The sequence below is a fragment of the Pongo abelii genome, chromosome 8 (assembly GCF_028885655.2).
Source record: "Pongo abelii isolate AG06213 chromosome 8, NHGRI_mPonAbe1-v2.0_pri, whole genome shotgun sequence".
Classification (NCBI taxonomy): Eukaryota; Metazoa; Chordata; class Mammalia; order Primates; family Hominidae; genus Pongo; species Pongo abelii.
Window position 1 is genome coordinate 99,048,540 of NC_071993.2, and position 27,341 is coordinate 99,075,880.

At 42.7% G+C, this 27,341-nt stretch overlaps 2 protein-coding genes across 18 annotated transcripts in view; one reads left to right on the top strand and one right to left on the bottom strand.

Moving 5' to 3' along the window:
* CPEB3 (cytoplasmic polyadenylation element binding protein 3) overlaps positions 1-18,944 on the bottom strand; it is a 240,203-nt gene extending 221,259 nt beyond the window's left edge. For 14 of the 17 annotated variants that reach the window (XM_054522633.2, XM_054522630.2, XM_054522631.2 and 11 more), the window contains exon 1: positions 18,569-18,784. The gene's annotated coding sequence lies outside the window, so the exon portion shown is untranslated. Of the gene's footprint in view, positions 1-18,568; positions 18,785-18,811 lie in introns of those variants that run through there. The other 3 variants (XM_054522629.2, XM_054522627.2, XM_024253686.3) reach the window with 2 other exon arrangements.
* The window catches only part of MARCHF5 (membrane associated ring-CH-type finger 5), a 62,359-nt gene continuing 53,829 nt past the window's right edge, over positions 18,812-27,341 (top strand). Inside the window, exon 1 of the mRNA XM_002820985.6 lies at positions 18,812-19,172. Coding sequence (XP_002821031.2) covers positions 19,138-19,172 — 35 coding nt within the window. The 5' untranslated portion in view covers positions 18,812-19,137. The remainder of the gene's footprint in view (positions 19,173-27,341) is intronic.

Here is a 27,341-nt window from a genome sequence, read left to right on the forward strand (position 1 = left end):
GGTATAGTCTCACCCTTGCCTTCATGAAGCTTAGATTCTAGCAAAGATCAATTTTTAGATTACTTCCCTTTTCTCCAAAATTGTTAAATTTATGCTTTCTACCAGCTCACCAGGATTTAAACAGGTCACAGAAAGATTTTAGTCAGGTGAATAACGTGATCAGGAGTTCATTACTTAAAAGGTCATTCTATTGGGTAGTCAATGGAGCAGAGTGGACTGGAGAGGCCAATTGCCAAATCAGTCGGAAAGAGGTGAAGGTGAATGTGGGGAGGCCAAATATGACACTGGTAAGTACTTCAAGGTAAGAGATGCTGGTCAACTGGACAAGGGTAAAGGAAAGGGAAATGAAAACAATAGGTGGATTTGAGAGATATTTAGGAGATAAACGAACCAGACCTGGTGACTGACTGATGGGTAGAGGAATGTGGTAAGAGAGAAGGATGACTCCAGGAGAACTCCTAGGATTCTGGGAGTGTGTAAATATATTGGCTCAGATTTTCATATATTATATTTTATTCTTTTATTTTTTCCCATCTATGCCCTTTGTCTAGATCCATGTATTGTAAATATACTACTACATACTTGTCTCTTCTGTTAAACTGTATAACAACTGTATAACTACTAAGTTTATTATTGTTAACATTTTTGTATCCCCAGTATCTCCTACAATATCTGGTATATAGTTGAAGCTCAATAAATGATGCTGAATAAATGATTAATTGAATAGTCAATTGTCTTCAGACTTACTAAGATTTTAGCTATCATAAGGTCCAAAATTAGATATAATACCCTCACAAAGGCCTAAAACTCCTTAAGTAGAGGAAGACTACTTATGCTGAATACCCAGTCTCTAAAAAAGGTGTGTCTTGGTCTATCAGTTTATTATATATACTTTCTCTTATCAATTCATTCATCCTACCCAAGATTTAAAACCCAGGTGTCATAAAATGGAGGTAAACATTTGACTATAACAATAAAATTTCACTTCACACCTATCAGATTGACAAAAATTAATACCTATTAATTGCCTATTCCCTGCAGAGGGTGAGGGTAAGGGAAAGCCTCTGTTTCCTCACCTGTTAAATGGAGCTATGATGCCTAGGTGAGATGTTTCTGGTCCCTAGTAGGCATTCAGGAAAGGCTGACACTTTTCCTTGCTCTTTTACATATACTCCTCCTTCAAGATCCAGGTCAAACCAGTCTTCTACTAGGACATCTTCCCAGACCACTCTAACATGCAGCAACTTCTTTTCCCTTCCCTGAGCTCCTAGGGTACCTATCTGTAAAATTCTTCAGAAATTAATCATTGGTAGTCCTATGATTGCTCCTGTAATAAATCACTTTTAGCTGGGCGTGGTGGCTCATGCCTGTAATCCCAGCACTTTGGGAGGCTGAAGCGGGCGGATCACGAGGTCAGGAGATCGAGACCATCCTGGCTAATACAGTGAAACCCCGTCTCTAATAAAAATACAAAAAATTAGCCGGGCGTGGTGGCGGGCGCCTGTAGTCCTAGCTACTCTGGAGGCTGAGGGAGGAGAGTGGCCTGAACCCAGAAGGCGGAGCTTGCAGTGAGCCGAGATCGCGCCACCGCACTCCAGCCTGGGAGACAGAGTGAGACTCCGTCTCAAAAAAAATAAATAAATAAAATAAAATAAAATTAAAATAAAATAAATCACTTTTACTGTTAACTATTCACATACTCTTATACCTTCTGACATCAACTGATTCAAATGTCAGCCATGCCACTTACTTGCTATGATTTCATTTTTCCAATGTTCGATTTTCTCATCTATGAAATGAAAGACATATCTACCAACCTGAAAGGGTTGTTGTCACGATCTGAGATAAGGCATGTGAAGGGCCCAGCACATGCCCATTGTAGATGTTCAGTAAGTAGATGCCAAACAAGTGCTCCCTGAGTGCAGCTGTCATCTTTTCTCAAATGTCAATCTCCTCCCAGTTATGGCATCTCAAAAACTGCCTCACACATGGCTGCTCTTGATATTTTATTTATTTATACTTCACCTTGGTTACTATCTTGCCCACTTTATTACTTAAAGATTTGCCCCAATTTAGCATCATATGAATACAAGCTCTCTAAGGGTATTTTTGTATTTTGCTCTATGCTATCCTCATCACCTAAGTAGTACCTGGAATATAAGTATATGCTCAACAAGTACCTGATAACAAATGTCGTTCTGGGGCCAGGCATGGTGGCTCATGCCTGTAATTCCAGGACTTCGGGAGGCCAAGGCAGGTGGATCATTTGAGGTCAGGAGTTCAAGACCAGCCTGGCCAATATGGTGAAACCCCGTCTCTACTAAAAATGCAAAAATTAGCTGGGTGTGGTGGTGCACGCCTATAATCCCAGCTACTCAGGAGGCTGAGGCAGGAGAATTGCTTGAATCGAGTGAGCCGAGGCTGCATCACTGCTCTCCAGCCTGGGCAACAGAAGGAGACTCTATCTCAAAAAATAATAATAAAATAAAATAAATGTAGTTCCTTCTGAGGAGTTGCCTTTATTTAAGGTATACTGTCCTCATTTAGCTAAATGGCAAGGAACATTGATGAGATGTTCAAGATTGATGAGGTGTTCCCTCCTCAGATTTTGAACTGTGAGCAGAATAAAAACAGGGCTGAACCCATGAGAGCATGGAATGTTCCTGCTACCACGATTCTCTGGGACAGCCACTACTTGACTGTTCCCAGCTTGATTCTCATGCCTTACCTTCAATCCTGTGAGCTCACCCATGTCCTTCCAATGAATTTCCTTTTTGCTTAAGTTAGCTCTCGGTTTCTCAACCTCAGCACTACTGATATTTTAGGCTACATAATTCTTTGTTGTGCCTGGCTCTTCAGTGCACTATAGCATGTTTAGCAGTATCCTTGGTCTCTACCCATCAGACGCCTGTAACATCCCTCAGTGTAACAATCGAAATGTCTCCAGACGTTACCAAACAACCCCAAGTCAGGACTCAATTAGCTAGAGTTGATTTCTGTGAAACAAAAAATCCTAAATGATGGATACTACATTCTGGGCAACTTTTCATTACTGGCCTATATAGAAATAACTCATTTGTTTACTAGCTCATGTTATATGGGTATGTCATAAATTATTGAGTAGTAAGTCTACTAATAGATTTTAAGGTTGCATCTGGTGTTATTATTAAATAACAGCTTTATGGAGCTATAATTCACTCACTTAAACGTACAATTCAGTGGCTTTTAGTATATTCAGAGTTGTGCAACAATCACTATAATCAATTTTAGACCATTTTCATCAATCCAAAAAGAAACCCCAACACAACTTAGTTGTCAACTCCAAATCTCCAACTTCTCCAGCCCTAAGCAATCATTAATCTACTTTCTTTGTAGATTTGCCTAGGAATTATAGAATATGTGATATTTTGTGACCGGCTCCTATCACATAGCAAAATGTTTTCAAGGTTCATCCATGTTATAGCATGTATCAGTACTTCATTCTTTTTTTTTTTTTTTTTTTTAAGACGAAGTCTTGCTCTGTCACCCAGGCTGGGGTGCAGTGGCGCGATCTTGGCTCACTACAAGCTCCGCCTCCTGGGTTCAAGCCATTCTCCTGCCTCAGCCTCCCGAGTAGCTGGGACTACTGGCACCTGCCACCATGCCCGCCTAATTTTTTGTATTTTTAGTAGAGATGGGGTTTCACTGTGTTAGCCAGGATGGTCTCAATCTTCTGACCTCGTGATCCACCCGCCTCAGCCCAAAGTGCTGGGATTACAGGCGTCAGCCACCACGCCTGGCACTTCATTCTTTTTCATTATCAAATATTCCATTGTATGGACATTCCACATTTTATCCATTCATCAGCTGATGGACAATTGGGTTGTTTCCACTTTCGGCTACTATGAATAATGCTGCTTTTATTTCTTTTCTTTTTTTTTTTTTTGAGATGGAGTTTCGTTCTTGTTGCCCAGGTTGGAGTGCAATGGCACGATCTCGGCTCACTGCAACCTCCACCTCCTGGTTTCAAGCTATTCTCCTGCCTCAGCCTTCTTAGTAGCTGGGATTACAGGCACCTGCCACCACGCCTGGCTAATTTTCATATTTTTAGTAGAGATGAGGTTTCACAATGTTGGCCAGGCTGGTCTTGAACTCCTGACCTCAGGTGATCCACCTGCCTTGGCCTCCCAAAGTGCTGGGATTACAGGCGTGAGCCACCACGCCTGGCCCATACTGCTACTATTAACATTCATGTGACTCCTTTGGTTTTCTTGTAAAATAACAAGAAAAAGTAAAAACATTCATGTACAAGTGTTTGTGTAGGCATATGTTTTCATTTCTCGGGTATATACTTGTAAATAGAATTGCTGGGCTATATGGTAACTTTATGTTTAACATTTTGAGAAAATGCCAGACTGTTTTCCAAAGCAGCTGCATCATTTTAACCTCCCACTAATAGTACATGAGGGTTCCAATTTCTTCACATTCTTGCCAATTCTTGTTATTAGCCATCCTATGATGGCTAGTCATGCTGGTGAGAGTGAAGTGGTATCTCATTTTGGTTTTGATTTACATTTCTCTGATTAATGACTGTGAGCATCTTTTCACATGCTTATTGGCCATTTATATACCTTCTTTGGAGATATAGCTATTCAAATCCTTTAATTATCTTTATATTATTGAGTTGAAGAGATTTTTTATATATTCCCTTTCAGATATGATTTCCAAACATTTGTTCCCATTCTATGTCTTTTCACTTTCTTAATATCATCCTTTCCAGCAAAAAAAGTTTTGACTAAGTCCAATTTATCTATTCTTTCTTTTGTTGCTTATGCTTTTGTTATTAATCTAAGAAAACACAGTCTAATCCCTGGTCATGTAGATTTATGCCTATGTTTACTTCTAAGAGTTATATAGTGTGAGATCTTACATTTCAGTCTTTCATCCATTTTGAATTAATTTTTGTTTCTGATGTGGGTAGGGATGCAACATCATTCCTTCACAAGTGGATATCCAGCTGTGCCAGCTTTATTTGTTAGAAATACTATTCTTTCCTCCATTCGATTGTTTTGGCATCCTTGTCAAAATCTATTGACTATAAAAGTAAGTGCTTATTTCTGGACTCTTCATCCTGTTCCACTGATCTAAATTCTATTCTTATGCCACCACCACACTGTCTTGATTATTGTAGCTTAATAGTAAGTTTTAAAATCAGGACGTGTAAGTCCTCAAATTTTGTTCTTCTAAGATTCTTTTGGCGGCTGGGCACAGTGGCTCATGCCCGTAATCCCAGCACATTGGGAGGTCAAGGTGGGTGGATCATTTGAGGTCAGGAGTTTGAGACCAGCGTGGCCAACATGGTGAAACCCCACCTCTACTAAAAATACAAAAATCGGCCAGGCATGGTGGCAGGTGCCTGTAGTCCCAGCTACTCGGGAGGCTGAGGCAGGAGAATCACTTGAACGCAGGAGGTGGAGGTTGCAGTGAGTTGAGATCGCGCCACCGTACTCCAGCCTGGGGGACAGAGCAAGACTCTGTCTTAAAAAACAAAAAGGCCGGGTGCAGTGGCTCATGCCTGTAATCCCAGCACTTTGGGAGGCCAAGGTGGGTGGATCACGAGGTCAGGAGTTCAAGACCAGCCTAGCTAAGATGGTGAAACCCCATCTCTACTAAAAATACAAAAAAATTAGCTGGGCATGGTGGCGGGTGCCTGTAATCCCAGCTACTCCGGAAGCTGAGGCAGAGAACTGCTTGAACCCAGGAGGCAGAGGTTGCAGTAAGCCAAGATTGCGCCACTGCACTCCAGCCTGGGCGACAGAGCAAGGCTCCACTTCAAAAAAAAATAAAAATTATTTTGGCTATTCTGGGCCACCTGAATTTCCATACAAATTTTAGGATTAGATTGTCATTTTCTACAAAGAAGTCAGATGGAATTTTGATAGGGATTGCACTGAATCTGTAGATCAGTTTAAGGAGTGCTGCCATATTAAAAACATTAAATCTTCTAATGAACATGAGATTCTTTCTAATTATATCTTTAATTTCTTACAATAATGTCTTTTACTTTTCAGATGTTATATACTCCTTTTGTTAAATTTATTCCTAAACATTTTATTCTTTGCGATGCCTTTATAAATCAAATTGTTTTCCTTTCATATCTGGATTGTTCATTGCTAATTTACATAAACACAATACCTTTTTGCACATTGAGCTTATATCCTACAACTTTGCTGAACTCATTTATTGGTTCTTTTTTTTTTTTTTTTTTTTTTTTTTGAGACAGAGTCTTCCTCTGTTACCAGGCTGGCGTGCAGTGGCATGACCTTGGCTCACTGTAACCTCTACCTCCCGGGTTCAAGCCATTCTCCTGGCTCAGCCTCCTAAGTAGCTGGGATTACAGGCGCCCACCACCACGCCCAGCTAATTTTTATATTTTTAGTAGAGACAGGATTTCACCATGTTGGCCAGGATGGTCTCGATCTCCTGACCTCGGATCCGCCCACCTCAGCCTCCCAAAGTGCTGGGATTACAGGCATGAGCCACCGCGCCCGATCTCATTTATTGGTTCTAACAGGTGTTTTTATTTTTATTTTTTTTTTTTGATTCTTGGAATTTTCTAAATACAAGATCATTTCATCTACAAATAGAGATAGTTTTACTTCTTCCTTTCCAATATGGATGCCTTTTATTTCTTTTTCTTGACTAATTGACCTGGCTAGAACCTCCAGTACAACGTTGAATAGAGGCTGTAAGAGGACATATTCTTGCCTTGTTCCTGATCACAGGGGGAAAGCATTCAGTCTTTCACCATCAGGCATGATGTTGGCTATGGATTTTTTTGTAGATGCATTTTATCAAGTTGAGGAAGTTCCCTTCTATTCCTGAGTGGTCTTTTTCTCTTCCTCTTACAAGCAAGCTGCAATTGGAAATAACAGATCAGTGAAGACCCTGGCTTTTGCTTCAGGGCCCAAAATGTTTAATACTTGCTTTCTGACACGTTCCCAAAATGTTGCTTGATTTTTCTTATTTTTCAGTAAATTATATTCCTATTTGTTTGAGTTCTGGGTAACTCACAATGGCTGCAGTCTGTGTTTTTCCAAAGCTCTATCGTCCCCCTTTGATAATCCACTTTCATTTTTCCTTCACAGTACTCCAGCATATGTCTATTTATAGCACTTCATACTTTACATTCATTGCCATCTTTATTCCTTCCAACAGAAGATCTGCTATTGTGAGCAGGGGCCACTACTAATTTCTGTAAAGGCTTGAGATCAACAGAGGTTTGGGATAACAGCAAACTTTTAAAGTCAAGTTTTAGGAGCAACAGCTATTAATCAATTTGGGGTAAAGAACCTCACCAGGAGGGGAAAAAAATAAAAAGCAAAAAAACAGGCAAAGGTATCAATAAAAATAAAAACTAGGGAGGCCAAGATGGGTGGATCACTTGATCACTTGAACCCAGGAGTTTGAGACCAGCCTGGACAACATGGCAAAACCCCATCTCTACTAAAAATACAAAAATTAGCTGGGCGTGGTGGCGTGTGCCTGTAATCCCAGCTAACTGGGGAGGCTGAGGCATGAAAGTCACTTGAACCTGGGAGACAGAGACTGCAATGAGCTAAGATTGTGCCACTGCACTCCAACCTGAGTGACAGAGTGAGACCTGGTCTCAAAAAAGAAAGAAAGAGAGAAAGAGAGAGAGAGAGAGGCTGGGCGCGGTGGCTCACACCTGTAATCCCTGCACTTTGGGAGGCCAAGGCGGGTGGATCACCTGATGTCAAGAGTTCGAGAAAAGCCTGGCCAACATGATGAAACCCGGTCTCTATTAGAAATACAAAACAAATTAGCTGGGTGTGATGGCGCACACCTATAATCCCAGCTACTCAGGAGGGTAAGGCAGGAGAATCGCTTGAACCGGGGAAGCAGAGGTTGCAATGAACCGAGATTGTGCCACTGCACTACAGCCTGGGCAACAAGAGCAAAACTCCATCTCAAAAAAAAGAGAGAGAAAGAAAAAAACTAGATCCCTAAGGGGTCCAAGGATTTCAGGTTTTAAAAATTCCTGTCCGGGCACAGTGACTCATGCCTATAATCCCAATACTTTGGGAGGCTGAGGCAGGTAGAACACTTGAGCCCAGTAGTTCAAGACCAGCCTGGGCAATGTGGCAAAACCCCCGTCTCTACAAAAAATGTATAAATTAGCCAAGCATGGTGGTACATGCCCGTAGTCCCAGCCACTTGGGAGGCAGAGAATGCAGTGGTTTCAGTGGGCCGAGAGTGGAAAAAAAAAAAAAATATATATATATATATACATATATATATAATATATATATATACACATATATATATAATATATGTATATATATAAATAAATAAATCCCTGATCTATATACATACAGGCTAATAGACGGTGAGCATCTATTCTTTTTTTTTTTTTTGGAGACGGAGTTTCGCTCTCGTCGCCCAGACTGGAGTACAGTGGCGGGATCTCAGCTCACTGTAACCCCCGCCTCCTGGGTTCAAGCAATTCTCCTGCCTCAGCCTCCTGAGTAGCTGTGATTACAGGTGTGTGCCACCATGCCCGGCTAATTTTTACATTATTAGTAGAGACAGGGTTTCACCATGTTGGTCAGACTGGTTTCGGACTCCTGACCTCAGGTGATCCACCTGCCTCAGCCTCCCAAAGTGCTGGGATTACAGGCATGAACCACCGCGCCCGGCGATGGTGAGCATCTTTTCATGTGCTTACTATTTGTTTATCTTTGGAGAAATGTCTTTTCCAATTTCTTTTTCCCCAATTTAAAAACGGACAAAGGACCTTAAAAGACATTTCTTCAAATAATTTTTTGGGGAAGAAATGTCTTTTTAGGTCCTTTGTCTGTTTTTAAATTGGGCTTTTTTTGGGTTTGGTTTTTGGGCGGGGGGGCAGGAGGGGTTGGTAAAGACACAATCTCTCTATGTTGCCCAGGCTGGTTTTGAACTCCTTGCCTCAATGATTCTCCCATCTTGCCTCCCAAAGTGCAGGGACTACAGGCATGAGCCACCATGCTGGCCTTTTTAAAACTGTTCAGTTGTAATAAATTTTTATATATTCTAAATATAAGTCCCTTTTCAGATACAGGATTTCTAAAAATTTTCTCCCTTTCTGTGGGTTGTTGTTTCACTACGATGGTATCCGCAGCACAAATATTTTGAATTTTGATTGTCAGTCTCTCTTTCAGGTAAAAATAGTGTGCCACAAAAAAGCAACCAGTTCAGTTTGCATCTTAATTGTATCTACTATCATACTTTGGATACAGAAGTATGCATACTTCCCACTTTATCATATAGATTATTAAAAATATGTGTATCTAAAAGTCAAGGTTAATAAAATGAGTATATTCTACTGTTTAACCATGGACATTAAGTGAAACTAGTTTTGTTTTGTTTTCTTTTTGCATGCACATGGTAATGAAAACTATGATCATTACTACTATTGGTGCCAATGTCTTGAATGGTGCTAAGGTGCAGAGTTTTATCTACTGTTGCCGGTGTCATCAATGTAAATGCTAATGCAGTGAAAAATGCAAATAATGTTTTACTACTATTATGAAATAGTCTTGACTTCACATGTTCCGTGGAAAGGGTCTCAGAGAACCCTGGGGTCTGCAAGGCCATACTTTGAGAACTGCTGCTCTATGAAATCCACGCTTGTTTAAAAAGGAAAATAATTCTTTACATATACATTTTCTTATAAAATTGATACTCTAGGAACAAGCTACAGAAAGTTTCTCTGCCCTCGACCATTGCATGGCCCAGGGATACATAAGCCAAAGAGAGGAATGTAAGCAAAGATAATGAAAAGTAATGGGTCTCCCACCATATTTATAAGGAGAAAGCAAAATTGACAGATGATATTGATTTATGAAATTTTGTAAATTTCTACCCCATTACAGTGAATATATGCAGATAAGATTCTATTGTCTGGGCAGCAAATGAAGATAGGTTTCAGACAGTCCTCTATAAGTAGCAAGTGAAGCCTCTCTCTAGAATTAAGAAAATAAAGTCAAATCAAAGTAACACTGTAGGCCAGTCGCAGTGGCTCACATCTGTAATCCCAGCACTTTGGGAGGCCAAGGTGGGTGGATCACTAGGTCAGGAGTTCGAGACCAGCCTGACCAACATGGTGAAACCCCGTCTCTACTAAAAATACAAAAATTAGCCAGGTGTGGTGGCGCATGCCTGTAATCCCAAACTCAGGAGGCTGAGGCAGAAGAATTGCTTGAACAGGGAGACAGACATTGCGGTGAGCCAAGACTGCACCATTGTACTCCAGCCTGGGTGACAGAGCAAGACCCCATCTCAAAAAAAAAAAAAAAAAAAAAAGAAAGAAAGAAAAAAATGTAATACCGTAGATGTTAAACCAGTAAAACATATTCTGGGGACCGAAGTGTCCTCTTAATGTCCTTTAGAGAGCAACAGGGACATTATCTACTTCAACTACTTAACCTACATAAGGATCATCAAAAACTAATAGCCATGTTAAAGTAAACTTCTGAAAATGCTTACAGACCATGGTCAAGTTACTCAGATCTAGCCGAGGCCTAACTTATTTCTGTTTCCAACCCATCATACATACCACTCCAAGATTAATCCCCTAAATCAGCCAGGCACAGTGGTTCACGCCTGTAATCCCAGAACTTTGGGAGGCCAAGGCAGGTGGATCACTTCAGCTGAGGAATTTGAGGACAGTTTGGGCAACATGGCGAAACCCTGTCTCTACAAAAAATACAAAATATTATCTGGGCATGGTGGCGTGTGCCTGTAGTCCTAGCTACTCAGGAGGCTGAGGTGGGAGGATCACCTGAGCCCGGTAGGCAAGGCCACAGTGAGCCGTGATTTCACCACTGCCCTCCAGCCTGGGTGACAGTGAGACTCTGTAAAAAAAAAAAAAAAAAAAAAAAAATCCCCTAAATAACTCTCACCTTTACTGAAGAACTTTCAGTAATAATTATTAAGAGCCCTTAACCACATGTCTGGCCTTGTACTGAACAATTTAAATGAATTTTCTCATTTATTCCTCCCAGGAATTCAAAAAGGGAGGTTCTATAGTTCTCCCCCCTTCTGCTGGAGATGAAGAATCTGACTAAAAGAGATTCTGTAACCTGCCCAAATCAAATCGCCAAGTTTCTGAGTATCAATGTTAAGACTCAAACCTACGTTATCTTTGCAGAGATTCTCTAACATTAATAATCACTTAGAGAACTTCTTAAAAAGACAGCTAATTAGTCACCACTGCAGGGCACACAGATCAAAATTTCCAGGGCAGTTCTCTGACTCATAGCAGGTTTAGGAACCACTACAAGTTAACTTCCCAGTTCCTACAGAATGGGGTCTATTTCTTTTTTCTTTTCCTTTTTTTTTTTGAGACAAGGTCTCACTGTGTGGCCCAGGCTGGAGTGCAGTGGCACGATCTCAGCTCACTGCAACCTCCGCCTCCCCAGTTCAAGCAATTCTCCTGCCTCAGCCTCCCGAGTAGCTGGGATTACAGGTGCTCGCCACCACACCTGGCTATTTTTTTGTACTTTTAGTAGGGACGGGGTTTCACCATGTTGTCCAGGGTGGTCGCAAACTCCTGACCTCAGGTGATCCACCTGCCTTGCCTCAGCCTCCCAAGCGCTGGGATTACAGGTGTGAGCCATCGTGCCCGGCCCAGAATGGGGTCTCTTTTTTTTTTTTTTTTTTTTTTTTTTTTTTCCTGAGACAGAGTCTCACTCTGTCACCAGGCTGGAGTGCAGTGGTGCAATCTTGGCTCACTGCAACCTCTGCCTCCCGGATTCAAGCAATGCTCCTGCCTTAGCCTCTTGACTAGCTGGGACTACAGGCGCACATCACCACACCCAGATAATTTTTGTATTTTTAGTAGAGATGGAGTTTCACCATTTTGGCCAGGATGGTCTCCATCTCTTGACCTCGTGATCCGCCTGCCTCAGCCTCCCAAAGTGCTGGGATTACACGCATGAGCCACCGCGCCCGGCCAGAATGGGGTCTATTTCTTACGCCTAAACCCTCCCACAAGCAGCTTCCTCCTCTCCTAGGGTAGGGCAAAATTCCTTAAACTGGCCTACAAAGCTCTTTGCTTCATAGCCTTTCACTCACTGATATTTTTGGTTTTCTCTTGCCTCAAGATCTCCTTTTTGTTTCAGTTTCTTCTATTCATCATTTCCTTCACAAGGCATTTGCACACGCTGTTCTTTGGCCTGGAATGTTCTTCCCTCTTCCCTTTATCTAGTTAATGCCTGCTTTTCTTGGGGCCTCGATATAACAGACACTACCTCAGAGAAACTTTCCATGACCTCCTGGTCTAAGTCAAATCCTAGTTATAATCTCTCACAACACTATGTACCACATTTGCAATTTGATACATTTATTTATGTGATAATCCTTCTCATAATAAAGTATAAACGCCACAAACAAGGTAAAAACTGTGCTTGTTTTTGCTCATCATTGTATCTTCAGTCCCTAGCTTAGTGCCTGTCACACACAATCAATATTTTTTAAATGAATTAATAGATTCAAGTTTTTTTACTATTCTCCTGATTTAACCAGTTGTCTTCGTCCATTTTATGCTTCTATAACAGAATACCTGAGGATAGGTAATTTATAAAGAAAAGAAATTTACTTGGTTCACAGTTCTGGAGACTGGGAAGTCCAAGATCAAGGGGCAGAAACTGGTAAGAGTCTTCTTGCTGCACCATAATACGGCAGAAGGAATCACATGGTGAAAGGACAGAGAGGAAGAGAAGACCAAACTCAACCTGCTCTCAAGATAATGAACTCATTCCCTTGATTAACTATATTAATCCAATCATAAGGGAAGAGCCCTCACAACCTCATCACCTCTTAAAAATCCCATCTCTCAAGACTGCTGCATTAGAGTTTAAGTTTTTCTTTCTTTCTTTTTTATTTTTATTTTTTGAGACACAGTCTCACTCGGTTGCCCAGGCTGGAGTGTAGCAGCACAATCTCAGCTCACTGCAACCTCCGCCTCCTGGGTTCAAGTGATTCTCCTGCCTCAGCCTCCTGAGTAGCTGGGATTACAGGCACACATCACCATGCCTGGCTAATTTTTGTATTTTTAGTAGAGATAGGGTTTCACCATGTTGGCCAGGCTGGTCTCGAACTCCTGACCTCAAGTGATCTGCCTGCCTCGACATCCCAAAGTGCTGGGATTACAGGCATGAGCCACCGTGCTCAGCCAGAATTTAAGTTTCTAACATATGAACACTGGGGGACACATTCAAACCACAGCACCAGCCCTTCATATTTTCCACTTACGTAACAGATCTATAGTTCAAGTTATAAAGGATAACTTCTTTCTTTACATCCTTTCATTCTTACCCAGACCCAAGATTCTTCTTTACCTCTTCACCTACATAATTACTCCTCTTGCTACAAAGTAGAGCCTAAATTGGTTTTACAAAGCTCACTTTAACACACCAGTCCACAACAGTTTCCAGTGGAACTTCTACATCACTCTAAATTTCTATGCTGTTTATTTGACACTTCCTCAAATGCTATCATGCCATGTTATCATTATACAATATTTCATTATTATACCCTGTTTTATTTGCTTTTTCTTTTTTCTTTTTTTTTTGAGAGGGAGTCTGTCCTCCAGCTCTGTCCCCAGGCTGGAGTGCAGTGGTGCAATCTCGGCTCACTGCAAGCTCTGCCTCATGGATTCACGCCATTCTCCAGCCTCGGCCTCCCAAGTAGCTGGGACTACAGGTGCCCGCCACCATGCCCGGCTAATTTTTTGTATTTTTAGTAGAGACAGGGTTTCACCATGTTAGCCAGGATGGTTTCGATCTCCTGACCTTGTGATCTGCCCACCTCGGCCTCCCAAAGTGCTGGGATTACAGGCGTGAGCTACCACGCCCAGCTTGCTTTTATTTTTCTAAATACAAACATATTTAGGTACGTAGATTGTATGCCTCTGAAGGGTAGCTATAGGCCAGGCACAGTGGCTCATGCCTGCAATCCCAGCACTTTGGGAGGCCAAGGCAAGTGGATCACTTGAAGTCAGGAGTTCAAGACCAGCCTGGCCAACATGAAGAAACCTCATCTCTACTGAAAATACAAAAATTAGCTGGGCATGGTGATGCATGCCTGTGATCCCACCTACTCAGGTGGCTGAGGCATGAGAATCTCTTGAACCTGGGAGTGGGAGGTTGCAGTGAGCTGAGATGGCACCACTGCACTCCAGCCTGGGCAGCAGAGCAAGACTATCTAAAAAAAAAAAAAAAAAAAAAAAAGTAGGTATAGTTATAATTTGCTACTAGCATACCCATGCATATATTTTCTGGAAACACCTGCTGAAGGAATTAATGAAAAAAAAACTTTCTGTAGCTTGGAATGAGGACTCAGCCTGCAGTTTATCACCAAATTTGGCAATTGACAGTTCTCCTTAGAAGACACCTAAAAATATTATACTATTTCTGTAAGGAATACTCCAGGCCCCTTTATGGTAGACAGTTCAAAACAAGTATGATGGAAGAACATTAGAGTGGTATATTATTTTAAATTTTCTGACATATTTAGAGCAGCTCATACTCAGTTATCTCTAAATCCATTACAGAATTATTAAAATAGTGGTGTGCGCCTATAATCCCAACTCTTTAGAACTCTACATTGTCAAGCTTTGTTCTTGTCCTCTGAACTTGGGAGAATCTTTAAATATTTTCTGTAGGTTAATTTCTATTTCAAAATATATCTCTGAGGAAAAAGATGTTTTTGTCTATAGTCATGCTGGTTACTGTCTTGGCTGAATATCATTTATCATAGACTTTTTTTTTTTTTTTTTTGAGACGGAGTCTCACTCTGTTGCCAGGCTGGAGTGCAGTGACACGATCTCGGCTCATTGCAACCTCCACCTCCCAGGTTCAAGCAATTCTCCTACCTCAGCCTCCTGAGTAGCTGGGACTAAAGGTATGCGCCACTATCATAGATTTTCAACCCTATATATAAATGCAGGAGTGCATTTCAATGTGGTTTTGGTCAGATTAAGGTCTTAATAATCGAGACTTTTTTCCTTCAAAATCAGAGAATATATTGTAATTCCAATTATTCTGAGTCTTATTGGAAAACGTAAGAGCCACAAAAAACAAAGTTGACAAACAATATTGAAATTCAGACAATATGTGTCACCCATTTCAAATGTTAGGATTAATTTATTTTCTGAGTTTTATCAATCACTATTTTTGCACATACTAATAAGAAACAAAGTTAGTAATAAAGAATTATCAGTTATCTGTTTATATGCTTCTTTTTAGATACCCTTACGAACATTTTCTGTGGAGCTAATTACTCTTTTAAAAGCTTTATTGAGATGTAATTTACGTAACATTAAAATTCACCCATTTTAAGTGTACAATGGGTTTTTGAGTGTATTTATAGTTTTGCCACTATTACCATAACCTAATTTTATCTTATTTGTGATATAATTCATAAAATTATATAACCAGAACCACTATCTCATTCTAGAACATTTTCATCCCTCTAATAAGGAACCTCATACTCATTAGCAGTCACTCCCCATTTCTCCCCAACTCCTTCAGCCCTATGCAATCACTAATCTACTTTCAGTCTCTATGGAGTTGCCTATTCTTGACATTTCATGCAAATAGAATCATACAATATGTGGTCTTTGTGACTGGCTCCTCTCACTTGGTATAATGTTTTCAAGTTTCTTTCATGTTATAGCATGTATCATAACTTTATTCCTTGTTTTCTCCTAATATTCTATTGTATGATATACCACGTGTGGTTTATCCATTCATCAACTGGTGGATATTTGGGTTTCCACTTTTTGGCTATCAAGAATAATGCTGTAGGCCAGGTGCTATGGCTCATGCCTGTAATCCTAGCATTTTGGGAGGCCGAGGTGGGAGGATCATTTGTGCTCATGAGTTCGAGACCAGCCTGGGCAACACGGCAAAACACCATCTCTACAAAAAAATTTTTTTAAGCCAGACATAGTGGCGCGCCCCTGTAGTCCTAGCTACTTGGGGGGCTGAGGCAGGGGGAATGCTTGAGCCCCTGAGGCTGAGGATGCAGTGAGCTGGCGCCACTGGACTCCAGCCTGGATGACAAAGTGAGACCCTGTCTCAAAAAAAAAAACCCAGAATAATGCTGCTATAAACATTCACAAACAAGATTTTGTGTAGACATATGTTTTCATTTCTCTTGAAAGTACCTAGAAGTGGAATTACTGGGTCACATGCTAATCACTCTTTAGACCAGTAACAGGATTTTTTTCTACTTTAAAAGGTTTTTGACACAGCCAGAAAGCTGACTTTTCAAAAAATGCAAACATAAAATCCATTTGTTGGTATAATAAGGTCAAGGTGCACATGTCTTTGCTATCAACAAAAGGTATCATATTTTCCAATTTCAGTTGAAATAGAAATTCTAACATTGGTTAAGATCTTAGAATCTTGGAGTTTGTACTAGTGTACTTAATCCATATGCTGGGATAAAATTCTGTTTTTAAGCAGGAAGTATACATCCAACTCCTATGGCTGACAACTGCTTAAGAAATAAGTAATAAGGTTAGACTGACATAGCACAAGAAGCAAAAAATAATAATTTAAAATGTTAAGACACCGGGCTGTGCACGGTGGCTCACATCTATGATCCCAGCCCTATGGGAGGCCGAGGCAGGCAGATGACTTGAGATCAGGAGTTCAAGATCAGCCTGGTCAACATGGTGAGACCCTGACTCTGCCAAAAATACAAAAGTTAGCCAGGCATGGTGGTGCGAGCCTGTAATCCCAGCTACTCTGGAGTCTGAGGCACGAGAATCACCTGAACCCGGAGGAGGAGACTGCAGTGAGCCAAGATAGTGCCACTGCACTCCAGCCTGAGCAACACCGCGAGACTCCGTTTCAAAAAAATAAAATAGACCGGGCGCGATGGCTCGCCCCTGTAATCCCAGCACTTTGGGAGGCCGAGACGGGCTGATCGCCTGAGGTCAGGAGTTCGAGACCAGCCTGGTCAACATATAGTGAAACCCCATCTCTATTAAAAAATACAAAAATTAGCTGGGTGTGGTGGCACACACCTGCAGTCCCAGCTACTTGGGAAGCTGAGGCTAGGAGGATCGCTTGAACTCAGGAGGTGGAGCTTGCAGTGAGTCAAGACAGCACCACTGCACTCCAGCCTGGGCAACAGAGCAAGACTTCATCTCTCAAAATAAATAAATTAATTAAATAAATGAATTAATTAAATAAAATATTAGACACTGGCCACATGCGGTGACTCACACCTGTAATCCCAACACTTCGGGAGACCGATGTGGGTGGCTCGCTTGAGCCCAGGAGTTGCAAGACCAGCCGGGGCAACACGGCGAAACCGCGTCTCTACCAAAAAAAAAAAAATATATATATATACGTATTATATATTATAAATGTATATATATGTATTATATATTATAAATGTATTATATATAATAAATAATACATATATTATATATAATACAAATATATATAAAATATTAGACACCCCGATTAAACTAAATACTCATTTTCTTTCCCTAGGAGGAGTGTGTGTGTATGTGTGTGGTGGGGGGGTGCTGTTTCTCAAAAGCATATTTCAAAAATTGGAGGCCAAGTAAGCTTCTGGTCACATTTTTTGGGTTTGCTGTTTTTTCCCAGCAATGAACACTCTAGTTCAAACATACTTCGCAAATTTTGAACAGATAATGAAAAGTTGATTGTAAAATTCTACATATAAAAAGAGCTTTAAAAACACATTTTCATTTTTTAAAAAATCAAACACCTTGTAGCAGATATTAGACATAATCAAGGGAAAACTACCAGCGTCCTACCAATCACAGCCCTAGAGAAAACGCCACAGGTCGTCCAAAAAACGCATTCGTTTGAGCCGACAGCTCTTTCCTCCCGCCAAAGCTATCCCTCGAACGTCAGAAGCTGACCCAAGGAGTGACTGATGATTTCTCCTTTTTGATTCCCCACCCCCGCCACTCCCAATCCACCTGCTTGAAGGTGTCAACGCGACTAGAAACGGTTAACAGTGACCAGCAGCAGAGAGAGAAACAAACATCCCTGACAACCCACAGCTGAGTAAGCAAGAGCTGTTTATTCACCAACGTGTTCCATTTGGAGACTGTCGGCGAGCCCTGGAAAGCCTAGGCACATTTGAGAAGGTTTCTGGAGAGGGAGAGAATCATCTTTCCTTCCCCCAACTCCCCAGCCCCAAACACACACTGAGAGACTCGGGTGGAAGCTGTCTGGTCCAGGAAGTCCCGACTTGCCCGCCTCCTCAAAAAGAACCTCACGCACCAAAGCAGCCGACCCCTTGCGGGGGTGGTGTAATTCCCCCAAAATGGGCTCTGCCGCAGGAGAGGCTGGCTCCAGCGCCGGGGGCTTCGGAAGGAATTTCTGCCACCCCCACCGCCGCCACTGACCGCCCCGACGCCACGGCCGGGGACCCTGATAAGAAATGGCCCTTCAGCCCCCTCCCCTCACCTGGCTCGGTCCCACCTGAGGGCAAGAGCGGAGGCAAAAACAAACAGGCAGGGAGGGCTGACCTTGTTGCTACTGACAGTGGAGCGGCGCATCCTGCTGCTTCCTGGAAAGCGGCCCGAAAGACATTTTTTCCCCCTGGAGGAAGGAAACGGGAGGGCGCCGGCCGGACGGCGGCAGGCGCGGAGGCGTTGGTCCGGGCGGGCTGTGCAGCCTCTAGCGGGGACGGTCCGAGGACTACATCTCCCAGGCTGCTCTGGGCCGCCCTGCGTCGTAACCCCGGCGCGCACGGAGGCGGTGACTCTTACCTCACAAAGGTAGCTCCTCCGCCGGCAGCAACTCGGCGCCCGCGGTCCATGGACCGGAACCTCGGGCCGACAGACAGGAACCCGGGCCGCGATCGCCGCCTCCCCGCCTCAGGCTCCTCCTCCTCGCTCTCCGCCGCCTCCGCCGGACTCCCGCAGGTCCCGCACCGCAGCCGCCAGGCTAGCGGAGCTGCCCCGGGAAGCTGGGTGACGGGTTCGCGGCTGCCGCCGGCCTGCGGCCTACTCCGCCGCCTCTCAGTGCTATTGTCCCTGGGCCTGGCCTTGAGCGGGTCCACTGGGGAAGGCCGAGTGCGCCGGCTCCGCGGAAGATGCCGGACCAAGCCCTACAGCAGATGCTGGACAGGTACGGGCAGCTGTGGGGGGGACCGGGAGCCGCCGACCCTCGCTCTGGCCCTGACCGCGCCCGCCCTCGAGGCTCTTGGTGAGCAGAACCCAGCGTGCCGGGAGGAGTTCCACGGCCGTGAGAGGGGCAAAAAGTTTGGAGTCTAGACCTGGGGGAGGACAGAGCGAGCGGCCTGGGTCGTAGACTTTGGGTGAAACTTAGCTAAGGAGTGGCGTCTGGTTTCCTTGGAACCCCGTTTTGACCTGAGAGGGACTCATGTTAATCCACAAAATTAGTTTTCCTTGCCTTCTTCCCCTCCCCCTTCCCCCCTCCCCAACTTGTGAAGTGTTTGTCAGCGATGTCGCTGGCAAGAACCGGATTATCTTTCAGGGGAATGACTCCCTTATAATTTTAAGTCTCTGTCTGAGAACCAATGATAAGCATTCTTTTGGAATGCTTGATAGGCTGATTTCATTCTCCCCCTTTCCCTGAGCCCGCACCACCCCCGCCCCATCCCGTCCCCACCTCCGAACTGTAAGGTCAGAGTATCCGCAAGGGAGATTTAACGGTCAGACCAGAGTAGAGGTTATGGAAAACAGCCAAATGAGTCCAACGCTGAACATTTAGTGTACTTGACGATGATTGAGTTCATTGAAGACGTTTCAGCTCGTACAGGAGTCCAGTTGCCCATTCTTGGGGGGCCTGAGTCGGTAAAACTCTTTGTGAAGTCGGGTGCACCGCCCTCTGCTGTTGAAATTCTAGTCCGTGGGTCCTACCAAGAGTTTTTGGAGACTCTAAATCCACATTTCCCCCCAGCCAAGTCTTACTTCCTGGCATAGCAAGTTGTACAAGCTAATTCATAATGTTTGTGGTTGCTTACAATTTGCAGTAGACATCACTTGCCACCCATTTCAGCAGGTGGTACCAACTCTTTGTACTCAGTAAAATTCCAACTGTAAGGTGTTAAATGAAGGCCCTCCCTTATTGAGTTTATACCCAGTTCAACGCTTTTGGGCCTGCCACACCCAGAACACAAATGACCCAAGGGTACACATCCTTCCAGAGTGACAGACATTTTTTTGGAGCTTAGAATTTTGAGCCATCTCAGTTAATAGAAATTATGTCACTGATTTTTTTCAGTTGAGATAACTGGTGATTCATCCAGCCCTTATTTCAGGTCAACATTCTGACAATTGTATTGACTGCTTTATATATGTGTGTGATATGTGTGTGGTTTATAAGCTCTTGGAAGGCAGAAACTTACTATTCTTTATCTTGAATCCCAGAACAGAGCCTGGTACTCAGTAGGTAATCAGTAAGTATTTGTTGTATGAACTAATGCACAAACTTATTTGTCAGTTTCCCCAGTTGTCTAGGGGTCTGATAATTTACCAGGTTTTCCTTTCGTTGTAAATTGGCAAATTGTGGCAAATTAAAATATGCCCAGAGGAGACCACCTGCCACTGCCAGTTCTATTCTGTTGAGACCCTGTTCTGATGCGGGGTATTTTGTAGTTAATTTTTTTCCTTTGAGGGCCTCCTGCTTTTCATTTTTACGTAGTGACTTTTTTTCTTCTTTTTTTTGAGACAGGGTCTCTCTGTTGCCTAGACTGGAATGTAGTGGCAGTGGCAGTGGCATTGGCATGATCTCAACTCACTGCAACCCCCGCCTTCCGGGCTCAGGTGATCCTCCTACCTCAGCCTCCCTAGTAGCTGGGACCACAACACATACCACCATGCCCAGCTAATTTTTTGTATTTTATAGTGCCGGAGTTTTGCCATGTTGCCCGTGCTGGTCTCAAACTCCTGGGCTCAAGTGATCCTCCCGCCTAGCCTCCCAAAGTGCTGGATTGTCAGGCATGAGCCATCATGCCCGGCCTAGAAAAGTTCTTATGTCCAAAAGCTGACCTGACTTTTCATATACTCTTTGGAGATTTCCATAAAAGTAAGAAGCCAAAGAGTGAGCCTGGGCAGGTGGCTCACCCCTGTAATCCCAGCACTTTGGGAGGCCAAGGCAGGCAGATCACTAGAGGTCAGGAGTTTGAGACCAGCCTAGCCAACATGGTGAAACCCTGTCTCTACTAAAAAAAATATATATATATACAAAAATTAGGCAAGCGTAGTGGCGTGGGCCTGTAGTTCCAACTCTTGGGAGGCTGAGGCATGAGAATTGCTTGAACCTGGGAGACGGAGGTTGCAGTGAGCTGAGATCGCACCACTGTGCTCCAGCCTGAGTGACAGAGCGAAACTCCATCTCAAAAAAAAAAAAAAAAAAAAAAAGCTAGTGAGGCATTTAAAACTTATTAACAGAAATGTGAAGATTCTGGCTGCCATTTACTGAAGTAGGTGACTATGACACTGGCTTACTCTCATCTTTGTACTCTTTTGACATACCTTAAGGTAGATTTTTAACATGACTTTCAAAGACCGTTATTGTCTAGATTAGTAGTTGGCAACCTACTTCCATGTTAGAATTACCTGGAGAGCATTTCAGAATATGCATGGATGCTGGACCCTGTCTAAGACCAATAAGATGAAAAATTTCTGTTGGGTAGAGCCTGGGCATCTATATTTTAAAGCTTTTTAAATGTTTTAGGTATGGCTGAAACCTACTGCCCTAAGTCCTAAGGCAGTGATATCTTTCATGATAAGAGATAGTAGGGTATAGTGAGTAAAGCTTGGGCTCAGAGATAGAAAGTATGAAATTCGAATTTTGCCACTTACTAGCTATGTGACTTTGAACTTAGATTCTGACACTATGTATATCATCATTTATAAAATGAGAACCCTACTTCACAGGGCTACAGCAAATGAAACATACATCTCTACAAAACAACAAAACACTCTATGTTAGCCCAATAGAAGGCACTTAAGACTAATGTAAATCAGTTTGGCCATTTTTCCCCTATCTACTTTATGTTTACAGCTTTCTTCATCTGGGCTGGCCCTACTGCAAGTTGAACACAAAGATACTCAACATGGTTCACTTGAGGAATACCAACAGGGCCAAGAGACTAAAATATGTCAGCCTATTAGGACCCAGAATTCTTTTCATGAATTTGGCTTCTCCCCAACCTGGTTTTTGGTGGCAATTTTTGAGGGACAGAATTTAGCTCAGATAACTGTTCATTTGTTTATTTCTTTAATGCAAGTTTTATCTTCATGAAGACTAAGGAAATGTGTATTACATATTGTTCTGTTGCTTTTAGGTTAAGTTGTGTATTTTATTTAGGCCAGGCACAGTGGCTCATGCCTGTAATCCCAGCACTTTGGGAGGCCGAGATGAGAGGATTGCTTGAGCCCAGGAGTTAGAGACCAGTGTGGGCAACATGGCAAGACTCAGTCTTTACAAAAATGTTAAAAATTAGGCCAGGCCTGGTGGCACATGCCTGTGGTCCCAAATATTCAGGAAGCTGAGGTGGAAGGATTCCTTGGGGGTCGTGGCTGCAGTGAGCTGTGTTTGTGCCCTGGGTACTCCAGCCCAGGTAACAGAGCAAGACCCTGTCTTAAAAAAAAAAAAAAAAAAGTGTTATTTTACAATGAATCAACTATTAAACATTTACACTTATTGAATTTATTTAACGAATACTGAGTGTCTTCATATGCCCAGTACCATTCTAGGCCCTTGGTATATAGTGGTGAATTGAACATAACAAAAATGCCCTTACGGAGCTTCAATTCCAGTGGTGTTTGTGTTGTCTAAACTGTCGAAGTGAAGACTATTTTAATTGTAACATGAATGGTATGTTCAATTTATACCATTTAATCTTTCAGGGTTTTTAAACTAGAGGCAACTTTTTTTTTTTTTTTTTTTTTGAGGCGAAGTCTCATTCACTCTGTCACCTGGGCCAACTAGTGACAACTTCTTTTATTTATTTATTTATTATTTTTTATTTATTATTTTTTTTTTTTTTGAGACAGAGTCTCGCTCAGTCGCCCAGGCTGGAGTGCAGTGGCGCAATCTTGGCTTGCTGCAAACTCTGCCTCCTGGGTTCACGCCATTCTTCTGCCTCAGCCTCCCGAGTGGCTGGGACTACAGGCACCCGCCACCAAGCCCAGCTAATTTTTTTGTATTTTTAGTAGAGACGGGGTTTCACCGTGTTAGCCAGGATGGTGTCGATCTCCTGACCTCGTGATCTGCTGGAATTGGCCTCCCACAGTGCTGGGATTACAGGCGTGAGCCACCACCGCGCCCAGCCTGTGGCAACTTCTTAATAGCTGAAGTTGAATTCCCTTGTCCTTTGCAAATAACTCATTTTAGTTTAGCTATTATTTGTTTATATTGGTAACTTTGATTACTGCAATATTTGTAGGTGGAAAGAATATATATATACGTATATATATACGTACGTATGTACATATATATGTATATGTATATATATACACATACATATATATACACACACATACATACATATATATGGAATTTTTTTTTTTTTTCACGGAATTTCGCTCTTGTTGCCCAGGCTGCTGGAGGGCAATGGCGCAATCTCAGTTCACCGCAATCTCCGCCTCTCGGGTTCGAGTGATTCTCCTGCCTTAGCCTCCCGAGTAGCTGGGATTACAGGCATGTGCCACCACGCCCGGCTAATTTTGTATTTTTAGTAGAGACGGGGTATCTCTACGTTGGTCAGGCTGGTCTCGAGCTCCTGACCTCAGGTAATCCACCTACCTCCACCTCCCAAAGTGCTGGGATTACAGGGGTGAGCCACCGCTCCCGGCCATATGGATATATATTCTTTGGATTGCCTTTTGTTTTTATAAACTATAAGTGTTTTATATAAATTTATTATTTGAACCTTTTAAGTTGTTGTGGGGAAACAAGAATGGTGGAAAGGGGGGTGATTTTTCTAGTGTCATGAATGTTTCAGTGTCACAAATATCATTTCCCTGAAATGATAACCATTCATAAGCCCAAACCCTTTATATCAGGCCTTTTGAACCTTAGTTAGCTCTTCTGTCTTTCATTGCTTCAATTCTTTAATAAGAAGTTGTTATATATTACTTTCTCTTTCACCACCGACATTCTCATTTTTCTCTAAAACCTCTCTAAAGTTAGGAGTGAATTTACAGAGAACAATGCAAAGAATATTATAACAAACTGCAGGAACGGACCTCTGATTTGAAGCCTGGACCTACTGAGAAATGCTTTTGGAAACTACTTCTGCTCCCCCCGTCTTAAAATAAACACACATTAATTTGTTGAGGTTGTTTTGCATCACTTACTTGCATCTAGTAAATAGGCAAGGAGTGTAGCCAGAATGTCCCCAGAATGGTCAGATGGGAGAAAGAGCAGAGAGAGTGGTCTGTTCTTCCAGCCCCCTCCCACAATGCTAAAGTGAATTAGAATTCTGCCTCTGTGAGAGTGTTATCCACAGATGTATACCCCTTTGAAGACCAAGGAAGCTATACTCTAATAGGAGCATGCTGTGTAAACAATTTCACATTCTCTTTGTCAGTTGACCTCTTTTTCTCAATCACATCACCATGTTGACAATTACAGACCAATGCCCAGAATTAAAAACCATCATCAATTATATTTATTTCCAGATATGTGTAAAAAATGGAAACATCATAGATAAAATTAAATCCCCTTTGACCACCATCCCCAATGGCATATCTTCTCATCCCCACTCCACTATCATAAAATGGGTGTATATTCTTCCATCCTTCTTGGTTTAATGCTTTTATATAGAAAAGTATATTAATAGACTACTTTTTTTTTTTTTTGAGTCAGGGTCTTACTCTATTGCTCAGGCTGGAGTGGAGTGTCACAGTCACGGCTCACTACAGCCTCAACCTCCCAGGCTCAAGTGATCCTCCCACCTCAGCTTCCAGAGTAGCTGGGACTACTGGTGTGCACCACCACACCTGGCTGATTTTTTGTATTTTTTTTGTGGAGACGGGGTTTCACCATGTTGCCCAGGCTGGTCTCAAACTCCTGGGCTCAAGTGATCCTCTCGCCTCGGCCTCCCAAAGTGGGGGGACTACAGGTGTGTTCCACCACATCCAGCTTTCACCCTTTTTTTTTTTTCTTTTTTTTTGAGACAGAGTCTCACTCTGTCACCCAAGCTGGAGTGCAGTGGCGTGATCTCAGCTCGCTGTTGCAACCTCCACCTCCTGAGTTCAAGTGATTCTCCCACCTCAACCTCCCAAGTGGCTGGGACTACAAGCATGTGCCACCACACCCAGCTAATTTTTTGTATTTTTAGTAGAGACAGGGTTTCACTATGTTGGCCAGACTGGTTCAAACTCCCGACCTCGTGATCCACCTGCCTTGGCCTCCCAAAGTGCTGGGATTTCAGGCATGAGCTGCCACACCCGGCGTTTTTTCTTTTTTAATCCAGTCTCGTTTATGACATTTAGGTTCTTATTTTCTCTTTAGTATTTCTCCTGATAATTTGACTTTCATTCCCCTTTCTTGTCATTGGCTCTACTGAAAGTATACTGAAAGGCTGGGTGCAGTGGCTCACACCTGTAATCCCAGCACTTTGGAAGACCGAGGCAGGCCAATCACTTGAGGTCAGGAGTTCAAGACCAGCCTGGCCAACATGGCGAAACCCCATCTCTACAAAAAATACAAACATTAGTAGGGCATAGTGGCACACACCTGTAATCTCAGCTACTCAGGAGGCTGAGGCACAAGAATCGCTTGAACCTGGGAGGCAAAGGTTGCAGTGAGCTGAGATCGTGCCACTGCACTCCAGCCTGAGCAGGAGAGCAAGTCTCAGTCTCTCTCTCTCTCTCTCTCTCTCTATATATATGTATATATATACTAAAGGTCACCAATAATTTCTTAGTAAATATAATGACATCTTCTTCAGGACTTTTTATCCTTCAGAATCACGTTACCTTTTTCTTCCTTCAATTTCTATGTATGGTTCAATTCTCAGCATTTACTATTTTGAAAAAGTGTACTTACTCACTCTCTTTCCTGTTTATTCAAACAACTCCCAGATCTGTGTCTTTATTCCTGACCTCTTTTCCTCATTTCCTTTAGCACCTAATTTCTACCTGCCCAGTGGACATTTCCATTTGTGTGTATACAGTATTGCCAATCAATCTAAAACTAAGCTACTTATCTTGACTTCTCAATTTTTGGTCTTTGATATTACCAGTCTTCTTGTCCACCAGCTATAAAACATAAATTTTGTTTGTTTCTTTGTTTGTTTGTTTTTGAGACAGGGTCTGGCTCTGTCCCCCAGGCTGGAGTGCAGTGGCCCATCTCGGCTTACTGCAACGTCCATCCCCCACCCTCCGGCTCAAAATATCCTCCCACCTCACCCTCCTGACTAGCTGGGACTGTATGTCCAGCTAATTTTTGTATTTTTAGTAGAGACGGGCTTTTGCCATGTTGCCCAGGCTGGTCTCAAACTCCTGAGCTCAAGTGACCCTCCTGCCTCAGCCTCCCAAAGTGCTGGGATTACAGGCATGAGCCTAGCCAAAACATAAGTTTTTCTTGTTTTCTTTGTTTTTGTTAAAGAGACAGGGTCTTGCACTCCCAGGCTCAAGCCTCCCAAGTAGCTAGGAGCACAGTGCAAGCTAGCATGCCCAGCTAATCTTTTTTTAACTTTTTTTTTTGGTAGGGAGGGGGATAGAGACGGGTCTCACTATGTTGCCCAGGCTGTCTCAAACTCCTGTTCTCCACCAATCCTACCTTGGCCTCCCAAAGTGTTAGGACTATAGGCATGAGCTACCTTGCCTGGCCTTTTTACATTTTTTTGCTGCCTTCTTTCCTTCCAGATCCACTTGTTCATCACATATTGTTGATTTTCCTTTTTCTAGCTTCAATTTTTCACTTGGTCCAGTTTGGTCTACAGAGTGGCACTAGAATTAGCCAAGACACAATTATAATCATGGGATTTCTATACTTAAAAATCTGCCAGTCTCTGTGTCACCTAAAAGGATAAAACGTAAACTTTCAACGGGGTAATGTGCTTTGATCTGTTACTATAATCCAGCCCCAACCTACCTTAACCATCCTTCCTGCACTCCCCCTCATTGACCCCTGAACATATCCTGCTCTTTCATTTCTTTATTTTTGCTTTAGGTGCCTTCCTCCCTCCTAACACCTGGTGAAGTCTTACCCATATTGAATTCAGCTGAAATACCACAGTGACACCTTGCACAGCTCCCCCAAACAGAGTTAATAACTCCTTTCTGTGTTTCAATAGAACCTTGATGCATTTAT